This window comes from Patiria miniata, unplaced genomic scaffold (assembly GCF_015706575.1).
Source record: "Patiria miniata isolate m_02_andy unplaced genomic scaffold, ASM1570657v1 HiC_scaffold_11, whole genome shotgun sequence".
Lineage (NCBI taxonomy): Eukaryota > Metazoa > Echinodermata > Asteroidea > Valvatida > Asterinidae > Patiria > Patiria miniata.
Window position 1 is genome coordinate 2,139,040 of NW_024037049.1, and position 21,554 is coordinate 2,160,593.

At 41.3% G+C, this 21,554-nt stretch overlaps 1 protein-coding gene across 1 annotated transcript in view; it reads left to right on the top strand.

The window, feature by feature from the left end:
• The window catches only part of LOC119741696 (sortilin-like), a gene marked incomplete at its 3' end in the record, with an annotated part of 113,723 nt that overhangs the window by 12,178 nt on the left and 79,991 nt on the right, over nt 1–21,554 (top strand). Inside the window, 2 exon segments of the mRNA XM_038217556.1 lie at nt 757–821; nt 3,885–3,987. Of these exon segments, the coding sequence (XP_038073484.1) occupies nt 757–821; nt 3,885–3,987 (168 nt within the window).

Here is a 21,554-nt window from a genome sequence, read left to right on the forward strand (position 1 = left end):
TCCACAACTCTGATGAAATTGAAGTAGAAAATGGTCTTGAACGATCTTTGACATTAGCTGAGTAGACTGGTGATAAAATCTTTGTTGGTTGGAACTCTGACCTTGCAAAAACTTGTGACGAATGCACAGCAGTATTTTGTGTCACCTCACACTTGTGTAGTACCATTATTGTTTGCGGTATTGATAAGCACTGGTTGATAAGCACTGGCTGGTTGGTTTTAAACACTTTTCCAGTGTCACTGGAATTGTGCCTTTAACGTTTTATTGTGTGAACGTTTGCAATCCTCACGTAGGCATGCACATACGGTACTCCCGGTGAGTCAGTATTTCACAGTCCTAAATTCACAATACATGTATACCGGCACAGCTGCTTTCTGCGCCACATTGTGCAGGATGACGACTCCTCCATATAAAGAGTTGTTCGCGACTTTTCGCGAGAGGGACGTAAAACATTCCCCGAGGGGTGTTTCGAAAAACATGAAGTACAAACTTGTTGAACAAAATCATTGGAAATGTATAATTGTTGACTTGTTTTGACTTTTGGACCAAATTTTTTTAATTTTTAGACCTTCGGCTCGGGTAATTATCAGCATCCAGACTCCAACTGGTCTTAAACATTAAACCGGCCAAACACGCATTTGTTCCCTTTTAATATTGAAATTTCTTTCATATGACATGTATGAGAAAAACAAAATTATGCCTTCTACAAAATTATCCAAGTGTTGAATTATTTATTTTGTCATGCTTGCCTTCCAGGAGCTGATGGCATTATCAACCATGGAATACACTTTCTTTTCTGAACAATCTCAGCTTTGGATAAGGTCAGTAAATTTTTCATTTCTTTCAAGATTTTTTTTCTTCTTTTTCCTTGCATTTTCTTTTCAAGATTGCCTTCTTCACAAAAGGACAAGTTTATTTTTGATCTAAGAATACTATTTAAACAATTGATGTAGACATTTTAAGATTTACATGTACTAGTCCCCCTTGACTGACCTTTCAAGCATTCTACTGACTATCTGGTCACATACATTCACTGTGACAGTTTCAAAGGTTAGTATGATGAGATACTTGTCAACTTTTCCCTGATTTCTTTCTCTCTCTGGAACTCCGTACATTTTGATTCTCTACAATTGGATTCTCTTCTACCTACACTTCTACCCACACTTCTTTCACGCTTAAAAAGAACTACACATATATTGCCTTGCCACTATGACTTCTTTTGTTCGTTTTTGGCTTTTCCGCATTATTGCGGAAAAGCCTTTCTTTTTGTTCTGATTTTTTTTCTTTCTTCTTCTTCTTCTTCTTCTTCTTCTTCCTCTTCTTCTTTTTTTCCCAAAAGCCCATAGACTTTGTACACGTTTTTTCTACACGCCACTTTTGGCATTAATCTTTGTCAGACATCATTCAAAGTTGGCATAAGCATAGTCTCTATAGCAAAGATGTGTCCCGAAGATTGACGTCATGGTGACGTCATCGACTAATTTATTATAGATTTTTGAATATTTAATTTTTCCCATAGACTTTGTACACAGAAATTAAAAAAAATTGTCGCTTTTCACAGGGCATTTTCGACTCTTTGCCAGTTATTCATTTACACCAATCTTTATCCAAGCAAAGACCCTAATTCAAACAACATTGTGGAATGATGACGTCATGATGACGTCATCCCGTGTTAATTTATAGGCAATTAAATTGTGGCACTTTTAATATTTAAAAATGCATAAGAAATCAACCGTACGCGTCCGCAGCATTCTGTTGCCGGCAAGTGGTAGAGTAGGTTGAGGTCTTTATTTCATTCAGTGTGCGTGAAATCACGTGACCCTTGCTTCCGGTCGAAAAAGGCCAAAACCGGAAGTGGCTTATTATTTAAAAGTGGTAATAGATATGAACTTGCTTTTAACGGTGTTAGTCTCTTGGCCGATAGTATTCTTCAAATCATCTACCGATGACGTCATGCAATCTTCGAGCGCCCTCTAGCGACAGGTTGAGAATTTTCAAAAATGTATTTTGAATAGATGTCTGTGGCGAAGTTTGTCGGAATCGCCTAAATATTGGTGTATATGATGACCTTGACCCCTTTAAGACGTGTGCGAAGTTTTAGGCAGATGACGTCATCAAACCGGAAGTTATAATGAAAAGACTCTTTTTCTTTTGAAAATTCCTGAAAAATCAACCATGGCAGTTTTTAAATTAGTTTTTACTTAAATTGTCGATTTAAGGGTAGGTCTAAAACATTTCAAAGCTTCGAGGCAATAAGCAAACTCGGACATGCCCTGCGCACGCTTAAAACTTCAGGTTGACAATACCTCTGCTTTAAAACATGCACAGGACGTCCACAATGTGTACATGTACATGCACGTACGTTGTACATGTACATAGGCACATACATCGAATGTCAGTCAGCCTGCAGCGCACGTGTTGCTGAGTTTAAATCCTGTCCACAGTGACCGTTTTAGCCGATTTTCGGCTAACTTTGACAGATTTTATGTTCATGCATGCGCATAGACAGGGACGTATTATAGAACTTTTGGCATTAATCTTTGTCAGACATCACTGACAGTTGGCATAAGCATAGTCCCTATAGCCAAGATGTGTCCCGAAGAGTGACGTCATGGTGACGTCATCAAGTGATTTATTATGGATTTATGAATAATTAATTATTCTCATATACTTTGTACACAGCTTTCTCCACAAGTCTTTCCCTATACAACACTGATATATCTTACTGAGTAGTTCTGAACTTCGGCCGAGAATTACTATGAGAAGGAAAAAGAAATCGTATGTTTTTACGCCTGTCATTTGATTGAAAATATTCCTAAGAGTTAGAATAGCAAGTAACATTTTATAAAAATGTTTCAGTTTAAAGGCAAATCACGTATTTAAAGGTGCAGTTTTTCTGCTGTGGGATTTTTAACCCATTGACTTTGTACACGTTTTCAATTCACCATTTTTATAACTTGGCGATCTGGAATCGTCATCAAAGTTACAGCCAAGGAAGACCCTCATACAAAAATTATGACAAGACTATGACGTCACGATGACGTCATCACCTAATTTTTTTTTTATTTTTAAAAATGTACGTGCATATTGTGAAGTCTTATATCTACAGAAATGTAAGTCCGATTGGGTTGAAACTTGGTATGTGGCTATACCAGGATGTGTTATAGATTAAAAATGAGGTGACGTCATGATGACGTCATCCTGATGTTTTATATGAATATTTGATTTTTGGACCCTTAGCCATATCTCCCGAACGCAACATGCAAAATGCAAAATTCTTTTATGCATTTGGTCTGTTAGGTAATAGGTATTCGCACAAAACTTCAAAAATGTGTGACGTCATTAATATGACGTCATCAAAATGCGATTTTTCAAAACTCATATAAGGAAAGGTCCAATTGTCATGAAACTTGGTGGGTAGGTAGATAATCGTACTAGTATGCAAAGTCCGAAGTGACGTCACGATGATTTCATCAAAAATTAAAAAAAAATTGTCGATTTTCAAAGTGCATTTTCGACTTTTTGCCAGTAATTCATTTAGATCACTCTTTGTCCAAGCAAAGACCATGTACACACGCACATACATCGTATTGCCGAGGTCAAATCCTGTCCACAGTGACCGTTTTAGCCGATTTTCGGCTAACTTTGACAGATTTTATGTTCATACATATTCAGGGCATATAATTGATTAAAAAAAATCATAATGCGGAAAAGCCCTATGTTCTGTTGCAAACAGACATAGACCTCTAGTTGTTCTTTCTAGTTTGTAAACCACACCTTGAGTGGTGCTTAGCCTTTTGTTTTGGCGATACCTGTTTAAAAAAAAGTAAAGTCTTGTGGGTAGTTTTAATAAGTGCTGTGTTGATTTTTATTTGCACTTCTAGCAAAGACTTTGGTAGGTCTTTTGTAAATATCAACCATCGCATTAGGGGAGCTGTCATCAAGGCAAAAGATGGAGTATTCAAGAGTTCCATCGATCCTCAAAGAGTGAGTATGCAGACTTTTAAACATTTCATTTTGACGTACAGAATGAGGAATTCAACATTTAAGGAATATGTAATTAAACCAATAGTTTCTAAAGAAAACATACATTCCTGACAGCAAATGACTTTCAGACTTGTAGACATATACAGTTAAGGCTGAAACGATACATCGATATCCATATTGCGATATTTTGATACGATACGATTTATCGATACGAATGTTAAAATAACGATACAAAACGATACATACAACTGTGCCTAAGTTCTAAGAAAAGAAGTGCCACATACTTTTGGTAGTGGCGATGTGCCAAAAATAACGTGCAGCTGGCTGCAAAAACACAACTCAGATCGTCCCGGTTCATATTTCGCTGGCTCCGCATGCCCCAAGCATGGCTCGCGTCGTAGCGTCGAAAGATTGGTTTGTCAGGTTTGCACATGTATTATTAGAGCGCAGTAATAATATTTCGCTCATTTTACCCACTATTTTGTTGTTTTTATTAATTGAATTGTGTGTTACTGTTGTTTTCAGTGATTTTGCAAAATGTTGTTTTAATATATATCGTGATACCTATCGTATCGTTTGGCATGTATCGTGATACATATCGTATCATGACCCAGGTGTATCGTTTCAGCCCTATATACAGTATGCATGTAGACACCCAGATAATTCCTAAAGAAATAAGGTGAATTATATTTGGTAAAATGCAGTCAAGCATAGCATCACCACTTATTATTGAGCATCAGCGGGGAGGTGCCCTCAAGCAGGCAAAAGGGACGAGTTCATTCCATTACAGAAAACACCTCACCTCTTTGCATATCAGCGCGCATGTGCACAAACATTCGCTGAAAAGAATAGTGCCCAAGCCACACCCACATTGTCCACTGCATGCCCCATGCCCACAAAGGACCCTGTAACGCAATAGCTCGTCCTAGTTTTTTTCAGTGACGCGTAGTGTAAAGACGTACATTTTTGGCTTTTCCGCAAAATGCGGAAAAGCCTTTGTTTTTGTGCTGGTTTTTTTTTTTCTTTCTTCTTCTTCTTCTTCTTTTTGTTCCATTTCAAAGTCCATTGACTTTGTGCACGTCTTTTCTGGCCTCCACTTTTGGCATTAATCTTTGTCATACATTATTCAAAGTCGGCATAGGCATAGTTCTAGCAAAGATGTGTCCCGAAGATGGACATCATGATGACGTCATCATGGGTCACGTGACTTCATCATTCATTACAAAGTCCTATATCTACAGAATGATCACTTGGTATGTAGGTAGACCGGGAAGTGAGGTGACGTCATGATGACGTCATCGCAAACATGCATATTTTGAAGTCCTATATCTACAGAACTGTAAGTCCGATTGGGTTGAAACTCGGTATGTGGATAGACCAGGATGTGTTATAAGTAAAAATTGAGGTGACGTCATGATGACGTCATCGTACGATTTTATATGATTTTTGAATTTTTGGACCTTTAAGCCATATCTTATGACCGCAACATGCAAAATTCAAAATTCTTTTTGTATTATGCAGACTTGTATGACTCATGACTCGGACTCGAGTCCGACTCAAGTCACATTTTTAATGACTCGGACTTGGGGGCTACGGACTCGGACTTGGACTCGAACTGACTTGTGACTCGACGGAAATTACCGCACTGCACACGCGCACATACGTAAGTCGATCGTTTTCTTTATTGTGCAATACATGTACATGTACAGGGCGCTCGATGCGGTGGTGCGTGGCCGTGGCCGGTTACCGATTTATTGATTAAAGAAATCAATGTACCGTAACCTGTACCCTGCGTCCGCACGTAATACTGCATTGGTGCAAGATTGATAGGGTAAGGTACCAGACTTTTCTTGTCAGACGTCCTGTTGTTCACACGTGTATTGCTGTCGCATCGCGATAACGCGAGGTGACTCGTGACTCGGACTTGGACTCGACCTTTGTGACTCGTGACTCGGACTCGGACTCGACCTGGAGGACTCGGGACTCGGACTTGGACTCGAGAAATGTGACTCGGACTTGGACTCGATGTTTCGTGACTCGAATACAAGTCTGGTATTATGTTTGTTAGGTAATGGGTATACATGTATATATATACACAATTTTGAAAAATGTGTGACGTCATCAAAACGTCATCAAAAATTTGATTTTTAAACACATATAAGGGGAAGTCCGATCGTCGTGAAACTTGGTGGATAGCTAGATAATGGTATTGGTATGCTAAATCTGAAATGACGTCACCATGACGTCATCGCATGATTTTTTTATGATTTTTGTAATATTTACAATTTCATTCCACTTTACAATTTAACACTTCCTCTTACTGGATTGACTTTAAGATTGGTACAAACCAAGACCACAATGCAAAAATGTGCATTGACAAGCGTTATCAAGATGACGTCATTGTAGGGCATGTGGCGCTATCATAATGATGCATTTTTTAAGTCTCATATTGAGAAAACTACATGCATCAGTCCGAATGGGTCAAAATTGCGTACGAAGGTAGTCCGACACGTCTGATTTAATATAGATTTATTTCTTTTGGAAGATAATATATCTCACAGACGCTACATGCCAGACTTGTATTCGAGTCACGAAACATCGAGTCCAGGTCCGAGTCCGAGTCACATTTCTCGAGTCCGAGTCCTGAGTCCTCCAGGTCGAGTCCGAATCCGAGTCACGAGTCACAAAGGTCGAGTCCAAGTCCGAGTCACGAGTCACCTCTAACATTGTATTGGAAAAATGTACATATTAGGGAATTCAGAGATTCAGAGTCACCTTTGATATAGTATTGGAAATACGTACATTTCAGGTGCTGTAAATTTCCATTTTTCCATCAGCAGACTATTCATATCGCGTTATCGCGATGCGACAGCAAAACACGTGTGAATGACAGGACGTCTGACAAGAAAAGTCTGGTACCTTACCCTATCAATCTTGCACCAATGCAGTATTACGTGCAGACGGCGGGGTACAGGTTACGGTACATTGATTTCTTTAATCAATATATCGGTAACCGGCTACGGCCACGCACGCACCGCATCGAGTGCCCTGTACATGTATTGCACAGTAAAGAAAACGATTGACTTACGTATGTGCGCGTGTGCAGTGCGGTAATTTCTGTCGAGTCACAAGTCAGTTCGAGTCCAAGTCCGAGTCCGTAGCCCCGAGTCCGAGTCGTAAGTCAAAGTGACTCAATTCCGAGTCCGAGTCATTAAAAATGTGACTCCGAGTCGAGAGTCATGAGTCATACAAGTCTGCTACATGCTAAATTTTGAAACGTTGTACATGCATAGTCTGGGATGTGTTATTGATAAAAAAAAGCATAATGTGGAAAAGCCCTATGTTCTGTTGCAAACAGACATAGATCTCTCGTTAGCTGTTCTCGCTGTGCTTACAAAATGGCGGACTCTGCCAAGATCAAAAAGAAAACTGTTTCTAGCTCAAGCTGTTCTACCGGAAAGTTACCCTCAAGTCAATCCAAACGTTATAATTCCTCCGCTACGACTGGGTCCAATCTCCCGGGTTCTGCTGTTGGAAATTCTCGGGGGACGAACACTTCTCCAACGAGAGTTACGGCCTCTCCCCGACAAATTCCGCATTCTTACAGCAGTCTACAGGAGCACATGCATGCTTCGGAACAACAGGTCGACTCGCATGTGCAGGCGTGATCTTTTTGACAACAGGTTCGACGAGACTAAAAGCTGAAGACAAGTTGGATCTTTGTCGGCGTTCAGCCAAACGTCCATCTTCATTTGTCCCCAGTCAGCCCAGCAAGAAGTAACAACATCTGTTTTCTACCGACTAGGGTTCAAACCAGTCCAGGAATCAGGGGCATCAGGCTTCTTAGTCTTCCTCGAGCTACACCAGGAGACAGCCCCCCAGATATTCGCGGCCCTTTAAGTCCCGGGGGTCGCGAGGTGACAAGGGTTTTTGACTACAACACAGTTTTCATCCCTCCTGCTTTGGGTCCAGTAGGTGGTCGTCTTGGGGAGTTCAGTCAGAGATGGTCTCACGTAACCTCGGACATCTGGGTTCTTCAAACTATCTCGACAGGGTACTGTCTGGAATTCACCAGCAACCCTCCTGTACAACCTCATCATCAACCTACGACCTCTCAACAGTTACATCAAAGCCAAACACTTTCGCATGGAGACACTTTCCACGGTCCTCCAGTCCCTGAAAAGGAATTGGTGGGCTACTTTCATCGATCTGAAGGATGCCTACCTTTATGTACCTATCCACGCAGATCATCATAAGTTTCTCCAGTTTTTATACCGGGATTCCGGGTACCAGTTTTGTTGCCTACCGTTTGGCCTCTCCACAGCCCCACGGGTCTTTACAAGAATAGCCAAAGCAGTAGCAGCTTTCTTGCATCAAAAGCGGATCCACATATTCCTGTTCCTGGACGATTGGCTCATAGTAGGTCCCACTTTCCAAGACACGGTACATGCCCTCCGACAGACCATTCAACTTACCCTCAATCTGGGCTTCATCATCAATGTCGAGAAGTCCTCTCTAATTCCAACACAACAACCGACCTATCTTGGAGCAGTTCTAGACATGACAACAGGCAGAGCGATGCCATCTGGGGAAAGATGTCAGACACTCTGGGACTACATCAGGATTTTCAGGTCATCTCCAATCCTCCCAGCGAAAGCTTGGCTCCGCCTACTGGGCCTCATGGCAAGTCTCGTCGACTTGGTTCCTTGGTGCAGGATGCACATGCGTCCCTTACAGCTCCATCTTCTGAACCACTTTCGCCCTTGCAAAGATCCTCTATCAAAGATGATTCCAGTAACTCAGTTAATTATCGACAAGCTCCTGTGGTGGCTAGCTCCGAACAATCTCCAATGTGGAGTCGTGTTTTCTCGCCCCTCTTCAGCAGCTATGCTCACAACAGATGCTTCAACACTGGGTTGGGGAGCACACCTAGACGATCTATCATGGGCCAGCACTTGGTCGATGGGAGAGAGTCTACTTCACATCAATCACTTAGAGCTCCTGGCAGTGTACAAGGCTCTACTTTCCCTCGAATCCAAAGTCCTCAAGAAATTAGTTCTGGTCAAGTCAGACAACTCTATGGTAGTGTCATACATCAACCGTCAGGGGGGAACTCACACTCCGTCTCTCTGCCTGGCCACTTGGGAGCTACTCAGCTGGTGCATTCCTCGCCAAATATCCTTTCCAGGGGTCGCGTCTCTCCAACAGAATGGTCTCTCCACCCTCCTGTAGTCAAACACATTTTCAACTCGGAACACCACATGTGGACCTATTCGCATCCAACCTGAACAACCGGCTTCCAACCTTTTGCACCCGTCACACTCATCCTTTGGCGTGGAAGGTAGATGCCCTCAGCTTCGACTGAACAGGAATGCATGCTTATGCCTTCCCCTCGATCTCTATCGTACAACGGGTCCTGACAAAGATAGAGAAGGAGCTATCCAGAGTAGTCCTCATAGCCCCATTTTGGCCAAGACAGCCATGGTTCCCTCGCCTTCTGGATCTCCTTGTTCACTCGCCCCTCATACTTCCCAACCGACCAGACCTCCTGTCACAACCCAGGTCTCACATTCTGCATCTGGATCCATCCACTCTCCATCTTTGTGCCTGGATGCTCTCAAAGTCTCCTTCCGATCAGCTGGACTTTCAGAGGAAGCGTCCTTGGTGGCCAAGAGCAGACGGAGATTCACCAGAAGAACTTATGATAGTGGACTTTTCCACTTCACCAAATGGTGTGAGGAGCGAGCTGTCAATCCCCGTTCTGCATCTGTAACCTCGAATGGGGATATCTGTTTTCACCTTTTCAATTCAGGCCTTCAAATTTCAACAATTAAGGGCTACAGATCAGCTATTGGTGTCCTTCAGGGTTTCCGTGATGGCACAACAACTTCATCTAATACATCAATTTCTCACATGATACGTGGTATGTTTAATGATCGGCCTCCTACCAGGAAGCTGATACCATCATGGGATCTGTCTACCGTCCTGTTATCTCTCTCCAAACCTCCTTTTGAACCAGCAAGTAGTTCTTCCCTTCATCATCTTACAGTTAAAACTGTATTTTTACTGGCTGCAGCTACAGCTCGCCGCAGAAGCGAACTCCATGCTCTGTCAGTGGAACCGGGCCATATTCGATGGGAACCTGGCGGTGTACGACTAATTCCAAGGGTAGGTTTTCTCACTAAGAACCAATCAGTGGGTTTCTCACCCCCCAACATATTTGTACCAAGTTTGACGTCCTTCTCTTCAGTAGCAGAGGATAAATGGTGGTGCCCCGTGTGAGCACTCAAGTACTACATTGCTCGCACCAAGCCCTTGAGAGGAGACATCAATCAACTGTTTATTACGACCATCCAGCCTCATCACAAAGCCTCTGTGACCACGATCGCTCGATGGATTTCGGTGGCCATACAGTGCCCTCCCAAACATCGAGGATCGAAATCAGGAGCCCACGAGACACCCAGCATGTTGACTTCATGGGCCCATCTGCTTCGAGTTTCTCTTTCAGAGATTATGAAAGCGGCCTGCTGGAAAAATCCTTCAACTTTCACATCATGCTACTTGAAGGATGTTGTGCAATGGGTGGGACACATGGGCAGGAAAGTCCTCCAAGAAACAGCACGATCAGCAGCCTGCTCAGCCCGCACAGCTCCTTTGAAATAAATAGGCAGCTCTCGGGTATGTCTAGACAACCTTTTCATGTATATTTAGAATTGCATGTTATTTAGAATTGCATGTAGGCCTAGTTTAGACTTTCAATTACCACTGCATGGCCCCCCCCCCCCTTGAGACTTTCGTTGCTACTCTGCAAATGTAGGTAAACAGAGGTGAGGTGTTTTCTGTAATGGAATTCCTAAAATCCAAAGGGATTTTCCATTCTAGTAAGAAAACACTCACCTCTGTTTACCTACAAGGACGACCTATTGCGTTACAGGGTCCTTTGTGGGCATGGGGCATGCAGTGGACAATGTGGGTGTGGCTTTGGCGCTATTCTTTTCAGCGAATGTTTGTGCGCATGCACACTGATATGCAAATGTAGGTAAACAGAGGTGAGTATTTTCTTACTTGAATGGAAAATCCCTTTGGATATTAGGAATACTTACACAGTCTTCACTATATGGCGGCCATTTGAGAATGAGGGCTGCTCTGAGGTTGGGCTTATAAGCTTTACTTTGCAGACATGGTGGAAACAATTACAATAAAATGGACCAATCAGAAAAGAGCATGGGAGCTAAGTAGAAAGAACTACCAGTAGGTTAGCATCCCCACATGACCTGCCCGCAGGATATTTTTAGTAAGTATGTAAAATGCTAATGAAGTTCTGTCCTGTGACCTTACTTCTGACTGGACCTTATTATAGTCAGGTGGTATATGGTCGGAATCGTGACCAACTGGTCCAAAGCACCAAACTTGGCAGATAGAAAGTTATAGCTTCAGAGAAGATATTTAGAAGGGGTGACACCTGACATTCTATTGGGAAGGGTGCCTAAAATGCATCAATCGTTAATACCTGCAGTGTAATTTATTCCAATATTTTGGTATATTTTTATTTTATATTTTTTTTGAAAAGTATATTTTGGGGATTCTGCTCACATATTGTTACTTCAATAACATTTTCTAAAGCATACTGATGATTATGAGGACATAATAAAGATAAAAATGGCTGCCATTAAACCCTAAAGTTGCGCGCATTTACATTTTTCTTCAGATATCATCAAGTTGTCTCGCCAAACGTTATCTTATTTTGTTATCCTAACTTAAATGTGTAAACTCCACCCGTGACGTCACCCTATTGTCCTAGCGCTCCAATATTTTGCACGAGTGGAACCTTGGAGGGGGTACCTTGCCATTCTTTTGGAAGGTACATGTATTATGCCTCCATCATTCCATTCATACAAAATAATGGAGCGTGAAATAAAGAAACACCAAAAATTAGTTTTGCACAGTTGCAACTTTACTACACTATCTCAATGATGGTTTTATGCATTTTCTTATACACGTACATTTTGTAAGTCAAGAACCATTTTTTTTCTTATACAAAATTTTCTCATGCACCATTTCTCAAATGGAACTGTATGCATCATTTGTGCGATTACGTGAATGTTAAGCCCCTGTCACACTTGTCCGAATCTATAATTCCGTTCATAAACCGATCTGAAATATTATTAATTCGGACACGTTTTGAGAGAAATGTAAAAAAAACAGCCAGAAATGAAAATACACCGATCATAATCCGGTCTTATTCCGGATCTAATAAGTTGCTATTCCGATTGCAATCCGTCTATATTCAGAACCTCTCCGATCATCACCGGACATGCCAAACTTTGAAAAATTCATTGATCTCAAGACCGACCGCTTTCCGAACATTCCGTTTATATTCCGTTCGTCTCCGTTATATATATGGTATTACATCGTGGTAATGCGGTATATCATCGGATAAAGTGACATCAAAGTCCGTTTTTTGATCGGCATTACAATGTGGGTTCGGAATGAACTCTGAATACATACGGAGGCCTGTTCCGTACTCTTCCGTACCTATTCCGCATTGCAACGAATGGCAACGAATGAGTACAGTGTGTATTCCGTGCATTCCGTGCATATTCCGTGTGTATACCGGATACGGTCCGTATTGAGGATGCCGCGACAATTCGGAGAAATTATTAAACAGGTTCAATAATTTCTCCGAGTTCCTCAGTGCATCACCGAACGTACACGAGTATATAGCGTTGGAAAACCGAGGAAAACCGAGGGAAATCCGTTTGAGTTCAGTTCAAACCGATTAAACACCGAATCCACAATGTTTTACTCGGAACATGAACGGACTGACGATTCGGACAAGTGTGACAGGGGCTTTAAGAACCATTTTGTTTCTTATACAGCATGCTACACCGTTTTTCACAAATATATGGATTTTACTCAAAAACTAGGAATTTCCAAGGTGGGTTGCATTTCCAAGGTGGGTTGCAAATGTAAGAGTTTTAGAAAAGGGATATTAAGTCCCAATTTCAGCCCAGGAAATTAATTCTGGTTATTAAAAATAAGAGTATTTTGAAATTTGTGTTTAGTACACGAGAACAAAGGAAGTACCCCACTTCTATGCCTGTGTAAGGGTGGGTGTGTGTGTCCGGAAAAATTTGTCAATGCGATAACTTGAGAAATACTTTACATATGAACTTCAAATTTGGTGTGTGGATTGTTCTTGGTAATTCTAAGAAGCCTTCAGTCTTCAGTGGTTGACTTCCTATAGCAGCTCTCTGAGCTAAACTGGAAGGGTGACTGTGACCTCACAGTCGGTGCGATGCAAACAAATATGGTGCTGTACATCAAAACTTTAGATGCTAGTAAAAATCATGCAGACTGGTTTAGAGGGTCCTCGGGCTGGCCGGTGGCGACATACATATAGCACTGATGGTGTGTAGTGCTATGGGCTTGAAGGCTTAGATGGAGGGTGCACACACGGCTGCTTCTGGAAGTCTGTTCCATATGATGGTTCTTGGATAGAAAGTGTAGGTGTAGGCATCGACATTCATTGTCATTTGATTGGTAGAACTCACATCACGTGACATTCGTTATTGCTCCCATTCACGCCGCGGCTCAAAAAGTACTATCCGCCCATGGGGAATGGGAAATACTATTGAACAGTTAGGATCATTCTTGTTCCATTACGCGGTATTTGTGTGCAAATGCATGCTGGTGTGCGCGTTCAGCTTTGCGCGTAGCGTGTATTGTTCCAAAGAGCCAGCGCTACAGTGTTGGGTTCTAACATTTTCGTGAAGAGGCGGTTTGAAAGTCCAGGATTTACCTTGTGATAATATTCCTCCCATTCCATGCTGAGCCACTCAATATTTGTGTATTGGTAGCATAGGGAATGGTTACGACGGGTGGAGGATGATACATGTATGTGCTGGAAGTGTGGTGGAAAGGTGATGTTGACTAGTTGGTGCTGGATTTTGTAAAACGTAACTGACTGGTTGAGGAGACGTCTGGTTTGGAGGCTGTCCCATTCAAGCTTTTGTATCATTGGTGTGACAGAGGTGGTCCTACGGAAGTTTTGGAATACAAAGCGGGCGGCCTGGCGCTGCACATCTTTGCTTCCGTACTCCAATTGGGGTCTGACTATAAAGGAGAGGTATGCTTTGGCCTTAACATCACTGCTGCAAGCTGAAAGCATTCTTCTTAATGAAGTGATTTCAGTACTGTGTTGTCACAGCATGATGAAGGGAGTTCGATCCCAAACTAATCAGGATAAGTGTGTTGGAGGCTGCCCAGATGGAATCACACAGAATCACCAGTTCGGTTCAATTTCAGCGATAATAGAGAATTTATTCAATCATCAGCAGAATTAAGTTAATCAGGCATACATCAGCAGATCAGAGTAGAAATCAGTAGAATAACAATGAGTGAATCATTGCAGTTAAATGACAGCTGTTGATCCCCTAGTATGAGCTATGATGTGCGGATCCCGTAAAAGATGAAAAGATCCAGTACGGTAAAGATCCCCAGGTGCAATAAATGAAGGTCTCAGTAGACCGCGCTATATACATGTACATGTACTGCCTACGGAAAAATAAGACAAAACAACACTGCGATCAAAATACATGGTGAATGTGTACGCACAATGGCAGTCAAAGGTCACACACACACACAACGCGAGTTCCAACGCTATGCGCTGTGCATTATAAGTACAACGTGGGTGTGTGTGGGAATATGCATGACTGTAGCTATGACGACGACGCTGCAAAATTGGAAAGTTTGTGAGTGAAAGTGTCGCAAAAGCGCAAGTTGGACACTCACCACAGGTTCCAGAGGTGCCCACCTTCCCACTCAGCACATGATTATGCTGGCAAACAGCAACGAGAAGGTGAAATCTCACCGAGAAATTCCCAGCTACAAAAATACCGGTTGGTGACTGCCGTCCAAAAATCGGAAGACAAGCAGTGCCTGTTTCGCGTGCTCCTGCACGATGTGGACACACCATCAAGTGTATTTAACATATTATTGCACCCTCAACAAAATGCTGTTACGGATTAATTACACTTGTAAATGATATGATATGCTCAAACTCAAAGGAACTTCCACTTTAAAACAAATACGGTAATTGTAGTTCTTATACAATCATATAAGAAAATGTAGAAGAAAACCTTCTACAACTATGGCCTTACTTGTTTCTAGAGTGCAGGGACATCGAGTTAACAAGTGCCATATTTGCATAGGTCACACATAAACAACAACATAGGTCAATCTATAACCCTGTATCCGGGGAGCCGGTATGTGGATGGAGGTTACGTGCCCCTACATTAACATGCCAAGGGTTTAACTGGATTTAACTGCAGTTTTTATGCCCCGTGGTGAAGCTGAAGGGGCATACTGTTTCCGCCTTGTCCTTCCGTGGGTGGGTGGGTGGGTGTGTGTGTGGGTGTACAAGCATTACATACGCTGTGTGGACTTCTGAACAAAAGAGGTCCACATAAACCAGGTAGCAGCGACGTTGTGTGGACTTGCCCACGTCCACACAATGTTTCCCCATTTCTGGAAAACAGGTTTAGAGGCATTTTTGGGTTTGGGTTTATCTGTGGCAGAATGAAGAGAAACACTAAAGGGAATCATAGGGGAAAAAATGGGTGGAAAGAGTTTTCACAGTTTGAGAAAAATGAGTTTTTTTCACTGGTTTTACACGAAAGCAATGGAAAGTCCACACAAGGTATGTAACATAAACCCGGGTGGGTGGGTGTGCGTGTACAAACACTGCCTTGTGGGGTACCGGAACAATGGGAGGTACCCCACAAGGATTGCCCACCGACTTGCGGGGTACCGTTTTGGTACCCCACAAGTTTTTCACGAAATAGATACATTATATGGATTTTACTCAAAAACTAGGAATTTTCAAGGTGGGTTGATTTGTCGCAAATGGAAGAGTTTTAGAAAAGGGATATTAAGTCCAAATTTCAGCCCAGGAAATTAACTATGGTTAAAATAAGAGCATTTGGACATAAGTGCGCGACGTTGCAAAATGTTAGTACAGGAGAACAAAGGAAGTACATGTACCCCACTTCTATGCCTATGTGAGCGTGTTCATGTCTTGTATTACGCTCGAGGACAGACACACAAAGGGAGAACAAAAGATCCTTTCAGTCCTCGAACGACGGTGCTTTTGTTCGAAACTGTCCTCGATCGTACGTTTACGTGCTTAGTCTATGGGAAAGTGTTAAAGTACAGGGACAAAGGGAAACACGTAGGTTGTCCTCAGGCGTAGAGTAAAACACTACGGTGTGGGTGTGGGTGAGTTTGTCTTACATACGCAGTGTGGACTTCCGAACAAAAGACGTCCACATAATGTAGGTAGCACCGACGTTGTGTGGACTTGCCCCACGTCCACACAGTGTTTCCCCATTTCTGGAAAACAGGTTTAGAGGCATTTTTGGGTTAGGTTTATCTGTAGCAGAATGAAGAGAAACACTAAAGGGAATCATAGAAAAACAAGTCAGGTGTGTTTACAAACACAAATGCCCCGCAACGGTGACAGTTCCCATGACATAACACCACTCTTTTAACATCAACTTACATGTACCTTGGTCACATGGAACATTCATTGACAGCATTAGTGTTTTCTGTAGGTTTTATATGAATTAATCCCTAATCCCTATAATCTCAGAATAAATACATGATTTCTATTGTTTTAGCCACTGTGAACTTGACCCTTGACCTTTTGGCCCCAAATTCAATAGGCTTCTTAGGATTACCAAGAACAATCCACAAACCAAATTTGAAGTTCATATGTTAAGTATTTCTCAAGTTATCGCGCTGACAAGATTTCTATTGTTTTAGCCACTGTGAACTTGACCCTTGACCTTTTGGCCCCAAATGCAATAGGCATCTTAGGATTGCCAAGAACAATCCAGAAACCAAATTTGAAGTTCACATGTAAAGTATTTCTCAAGTTATCGCGCTGACAAGATTTCTATTGTTTTAGCCACTGTGAACTTGACCTTAGGCCATTTAGCCCCAAATGCAAAAGGCTTCTTAGGATTGCCAAAAACAATCCACAAACCAAATTTGAAGTTCACATGTAAAGTATTTCTGAAGTTATCGCGCTGACAAGATTTCTATTGTTTTAGCGACTGTGAACTTGACCTTTGGCCTTTTGGCCCCAAATGCAAAAGGCTTCTTAGGATTACCAAGAACAATCCACAAACCAAATTTGAAGTTCATATGTTAAGTATTTCTCAAGTAATCGCGCTGACAAGATTTCTATTGTTTTAGCCACTGTGAACTTGACCTTAGGCCTTTTGGCCCCAAATGCAAAAGGCTTCTTAGGATTGCCAAAAACAATCCACAAACCAAATTTGAAGTTCACATGTAAAGTATTTCTGAAGTTATCGCGCTGACAAGATTTCTATTGTTTTAGCGACTGTGAACTTGACCTTTGGCCTTTTGGCCCCAAATGCAAAAGGCTTCTTAGGATTACCAAGAACAATCCACAAACCAAATTTGAAGTTCATATGTTAAGTATTTCTCAAGTTATCGCGCTGACAAGATTTCTATTGTTTTAGCCACTGTGAACTTGACCTTTGGCCTTTTGGCCCCAAATGCAAAAGGCTTCTTAGGATTACCAAGAACAATCCACAAACCAAATTTGAAGTTCATATGTTAAGTATTTCTCAAGTTATCGCGCTGACAAGATTTGTCCGGACACACACCCACACCCACCCACCCACCCAGACTTGTTTCACATGACTAGTGTGGACTTTCCATTGCTTTCGTGTAGTTAAGAAAAACCAGTGAAAAAACTCATTTTTCTCAAACTGTGAAAACTCTTTCAACCCAATTTTTATGCCCCGCGGCGAAGCCGAAGGGGCATACTGTTTCCGCCTTGTCCTTCCGTGGGTGGGTGTGTGGGTGGGTGAGTTTGTCTTACATACGCAGTGTGGACTTCCGAACAAAAGACGTCCACATAATGTAGGTAGCACCGACGTTGTGTGGACTTACCCCACGTCCACACAGTGTTTCCCCATTTCTGGAAAACAGGTTTAGAGGCATTTTTGGGTTAGGTTTATCTGTAGCAGAATGAAGAGAAACACTAAAGGGAATCATAGAAAAAAAATTGGGTTGAAAGAGTTTTCACAGTTTGAGAAAAATGAGTTTTTTCACTGGTTTTTCTTAACTACACGAAAGCAATGGAAAGTCCACACTAGTCATGTGAAACAAGTCTGGGTGAGCTGGTGGGTGTGTGGGTGGGTGTGTGGGTGGGTGTGGGTGGGTGGGTGTGTGTGTCCGGATAAATCTTGTCAGCGCGATAACTTGAGAAATACTTAACATATGAACTTCAAATTTGGTTTGTGGATTGTTCTTGGTAATCCTAAGAAGCCTATTGCATTTCGGGCCAAAAGGTCAAGGGTCAAGTTCACAGTGGTTAAAACAATAGAAATCTTGTCAGCGCGATAACTTGAGAAATACTTTACATGTGAACTTCAGATGTGGTTTGTGGATTGTTCTTGCCAATCCTAAGAAGCCTATTGCATTTGGGGCCAAAAGGTCAAGGGTCAAGTTCACAGTGGCTAAAACAATAGAAATCTTGTCAGCGCGATAACTTGAGAAATACTTTACATGTGAACTTCAAATTTGGTTTGTGGATTGTTCTTGGCAATCCTAAGAAGCCTATTGCATTTGGGGCCAAAAGGTCAAGGGTCAAGTTCATAGTGGCTAAAACAATAGAAATCTTGTCAGCGCGATAACTTGAGAAATACTTAACATATGAACTTCAAATTTGGTTTGTGGATTGTTCTTGGCAATCCTAAGAAGCCTATTGCATTTGGGGCCAAAAGGTCAAGGGTCAAGGTCACAGTGGCTAAAACAATAGAAATCTTGTCAGCGCGATAACTTGAGAAATACTTAACATGTGAACTTCAAATTTGGTTTGTGGATTGTTCTTGGTAATCCTAAGAAGCCTATTGCATTTGGGGCCAAAAGGTCAAGGGTCAAGTTCACAGTGGCTAAAACAATAGAAATCTTGTATTTATTTTGAGATCATAGGGATTAGGGATTAATTCATATAAAACCTATAGAAGACACTAATGCTGTCAATGAACGTTCCATGTGACCAAGGTACATGTAAGTTGATGTTAGAGTGGTGTTATGTCATGGAAACAGTCACGGTTGCGGGGCATTTGTGTTTGTAAACACACCTGACTTGTTTAAAATAAATTTTACCTTGTCTTACAGTTACAAAAACGAAAAAAGTAACGCAACTTGAGCATATGTTATTATGCAAAAACTAATAATAATGCAGCCCCTTGAATAAATCCTTTCAAAATAAAACAAAAACAATGGTAACCCGTCGTTTTACCGCTGTTTATCCGTAGATTTTAAGGAGAGCGATTTGCTCTCCTCAAATATTTGAGGAGAGCGATTTATAGCTCTCCTGGATTTTCTTTAAATGAAGGACTGTCACTGCACACAAGTGATTTAGCGTTAGTGCTATGGTATGACGTCACAACTAACACTTTCTGCCACATAAGCATAAAGCCGGATGTCAGACTGAAGATGTTGGTTAATATCATTTATGTAAAGAAGAAATAACACCGGTCCAACACCGATCCTAACACCGGTCCTAACATGCGGCACACCCGATGTGATTTGTTCCCATGGCAAGAGACTGCTATTGACTGCCACCGCCTATTGTCTACCACTGAGGAAAGATGTTATCAATCTCAGGGTTGGACCACGAATGCCACTTCAAATTTGGTGTATGGGTTGCTCTTGGTAATCCTAAGAAGCCTATTGCATTTTGGGCTGAAAGGTCATGGGTCAAGGTCACAGTGTCTAAAACAATAGAAATCTTGTCAGCGTGATAACTTGAGAAATTCTTAACATATAAACTTCAAATTTTGTTTATGGATCATCTTTTGTAATCCTAAGAAGCCTATTGCATTTGGGGCCGAAAGGTCAAGGGTCAAGGTCACAGTGGCTAAACCAATAGAAATCCTGTCAGCATGATAACTTGAGAAATTCTTAACATATGAACTTCAAATTTGGTTTGTGCATTGCTCTTGATAATCCTAAAAAGCCTTTTGCTTTTGGGCCTGAAAGGTCAAGGGTTAAAACAATAGAAATCTTGTTTTTCAGTGATTCTGAGATCATAGGGATTAATTCACATAAAACTTAGGGCCTACAGTTCTAACACATGTATCAATGAACATTCCATGTGACCCAAGTACATGTATATATGTAAGTTGATGTTAGTGGTGTTATGTCATGGAAACAGTCATGGTTGCAGGGCATTTATGTTTATAAACACACCTGACTTGTTCATTTCTTATATGGCAGGCTACACGGTTTCTCACATTTAATTTTATGAATATTTTATACAATTTCTTACAGTGTTTCCTAATGGTGAAAGTCAAGAATCGCTGTTTTCTTGTTCAGAATGTTTGCACATGTAAATGTAACAATATAAATGTTTCAACAATATAAATGTTTCACAGTTACCGGTAAAAGCAATTTTTTGACTTGGGTTCGCAGTATAATTTATATCTCAATCTTGTTCCGAGATTTCAATGCCCAGCATGCAGTCCTAGAAATTCAAGTTGATCAACAAGAACTCAACATCCTGAAGAAATGAGTAGGTCTTTTTCACAAGTTTGTGCAATGCAAATTTGGCCTGGAAAACTTGTAGCCGTTTGCTTAGATAATGCACCCAATTCTTAATCCAGCAATTTTAAGTGGTTTAGCTCATCCTTCCCTGTCCAATGATGAGTAGTTATAGTCTCGAGTTGCGTTGGTTATGACTGGAGACTGCCCGCTAGTTTGACCCTCTTCATGACACTATCCACAGTCTGTTAACAGAATAAGAAGAAAACAAAATCGGAAAATTAGTTTTGGAGTGAAACAATTAGATGGAAGCATAAGTTCAAAATCCTGTAAATCCACTTAAATTTTATAAACCGTAAAAGGCACAGGCCAGCTTTGACATTTGTAAAGTGACGACACAGAAAGCTTCAAATTAGAACAGTTTTAGTGCAAACACGATGTCTGAATAAACTTTATCAGATAACAAATTAGAATAAAGCCTAATGTATCTGACATTATCATGCTTTGGTTTGCGAAAAACACAACATTTAAATTTGTGATTTTACTAGCTGTTATTTCTACTGGACAAAAAGGATACTTTTTACCTTTATACTCCTACTTGCAATCTTCATATTCCTTTGGTGTGTCAAAATAGTCTTTAATATTTTCCAGGCAAAGTTTGAAGTGGCCAGTAAATTATCACGCGATATATCCATGGAGCTAGTATCAGTATGGTACTGGACAGTTCCCTGGCACGTTATAATTACGCATACGGCATTATCATCCTCAACATCTTGAGACTGAACACTGCGTGTCATCAGCACACTGTCTTTACAAAAATAAATGAGAATCATGTGAAAATAATAACATCTTGATATTTAATCCAAAAAACAAAAAAGGGGAAAAATGAGGTGTCCGTAAATTGGGCTAAAAATTAGTCGAATGGTTGCCTAACATGGAGGACTTGAACATACCCCGCGATGACGTCATCTTAACAACAC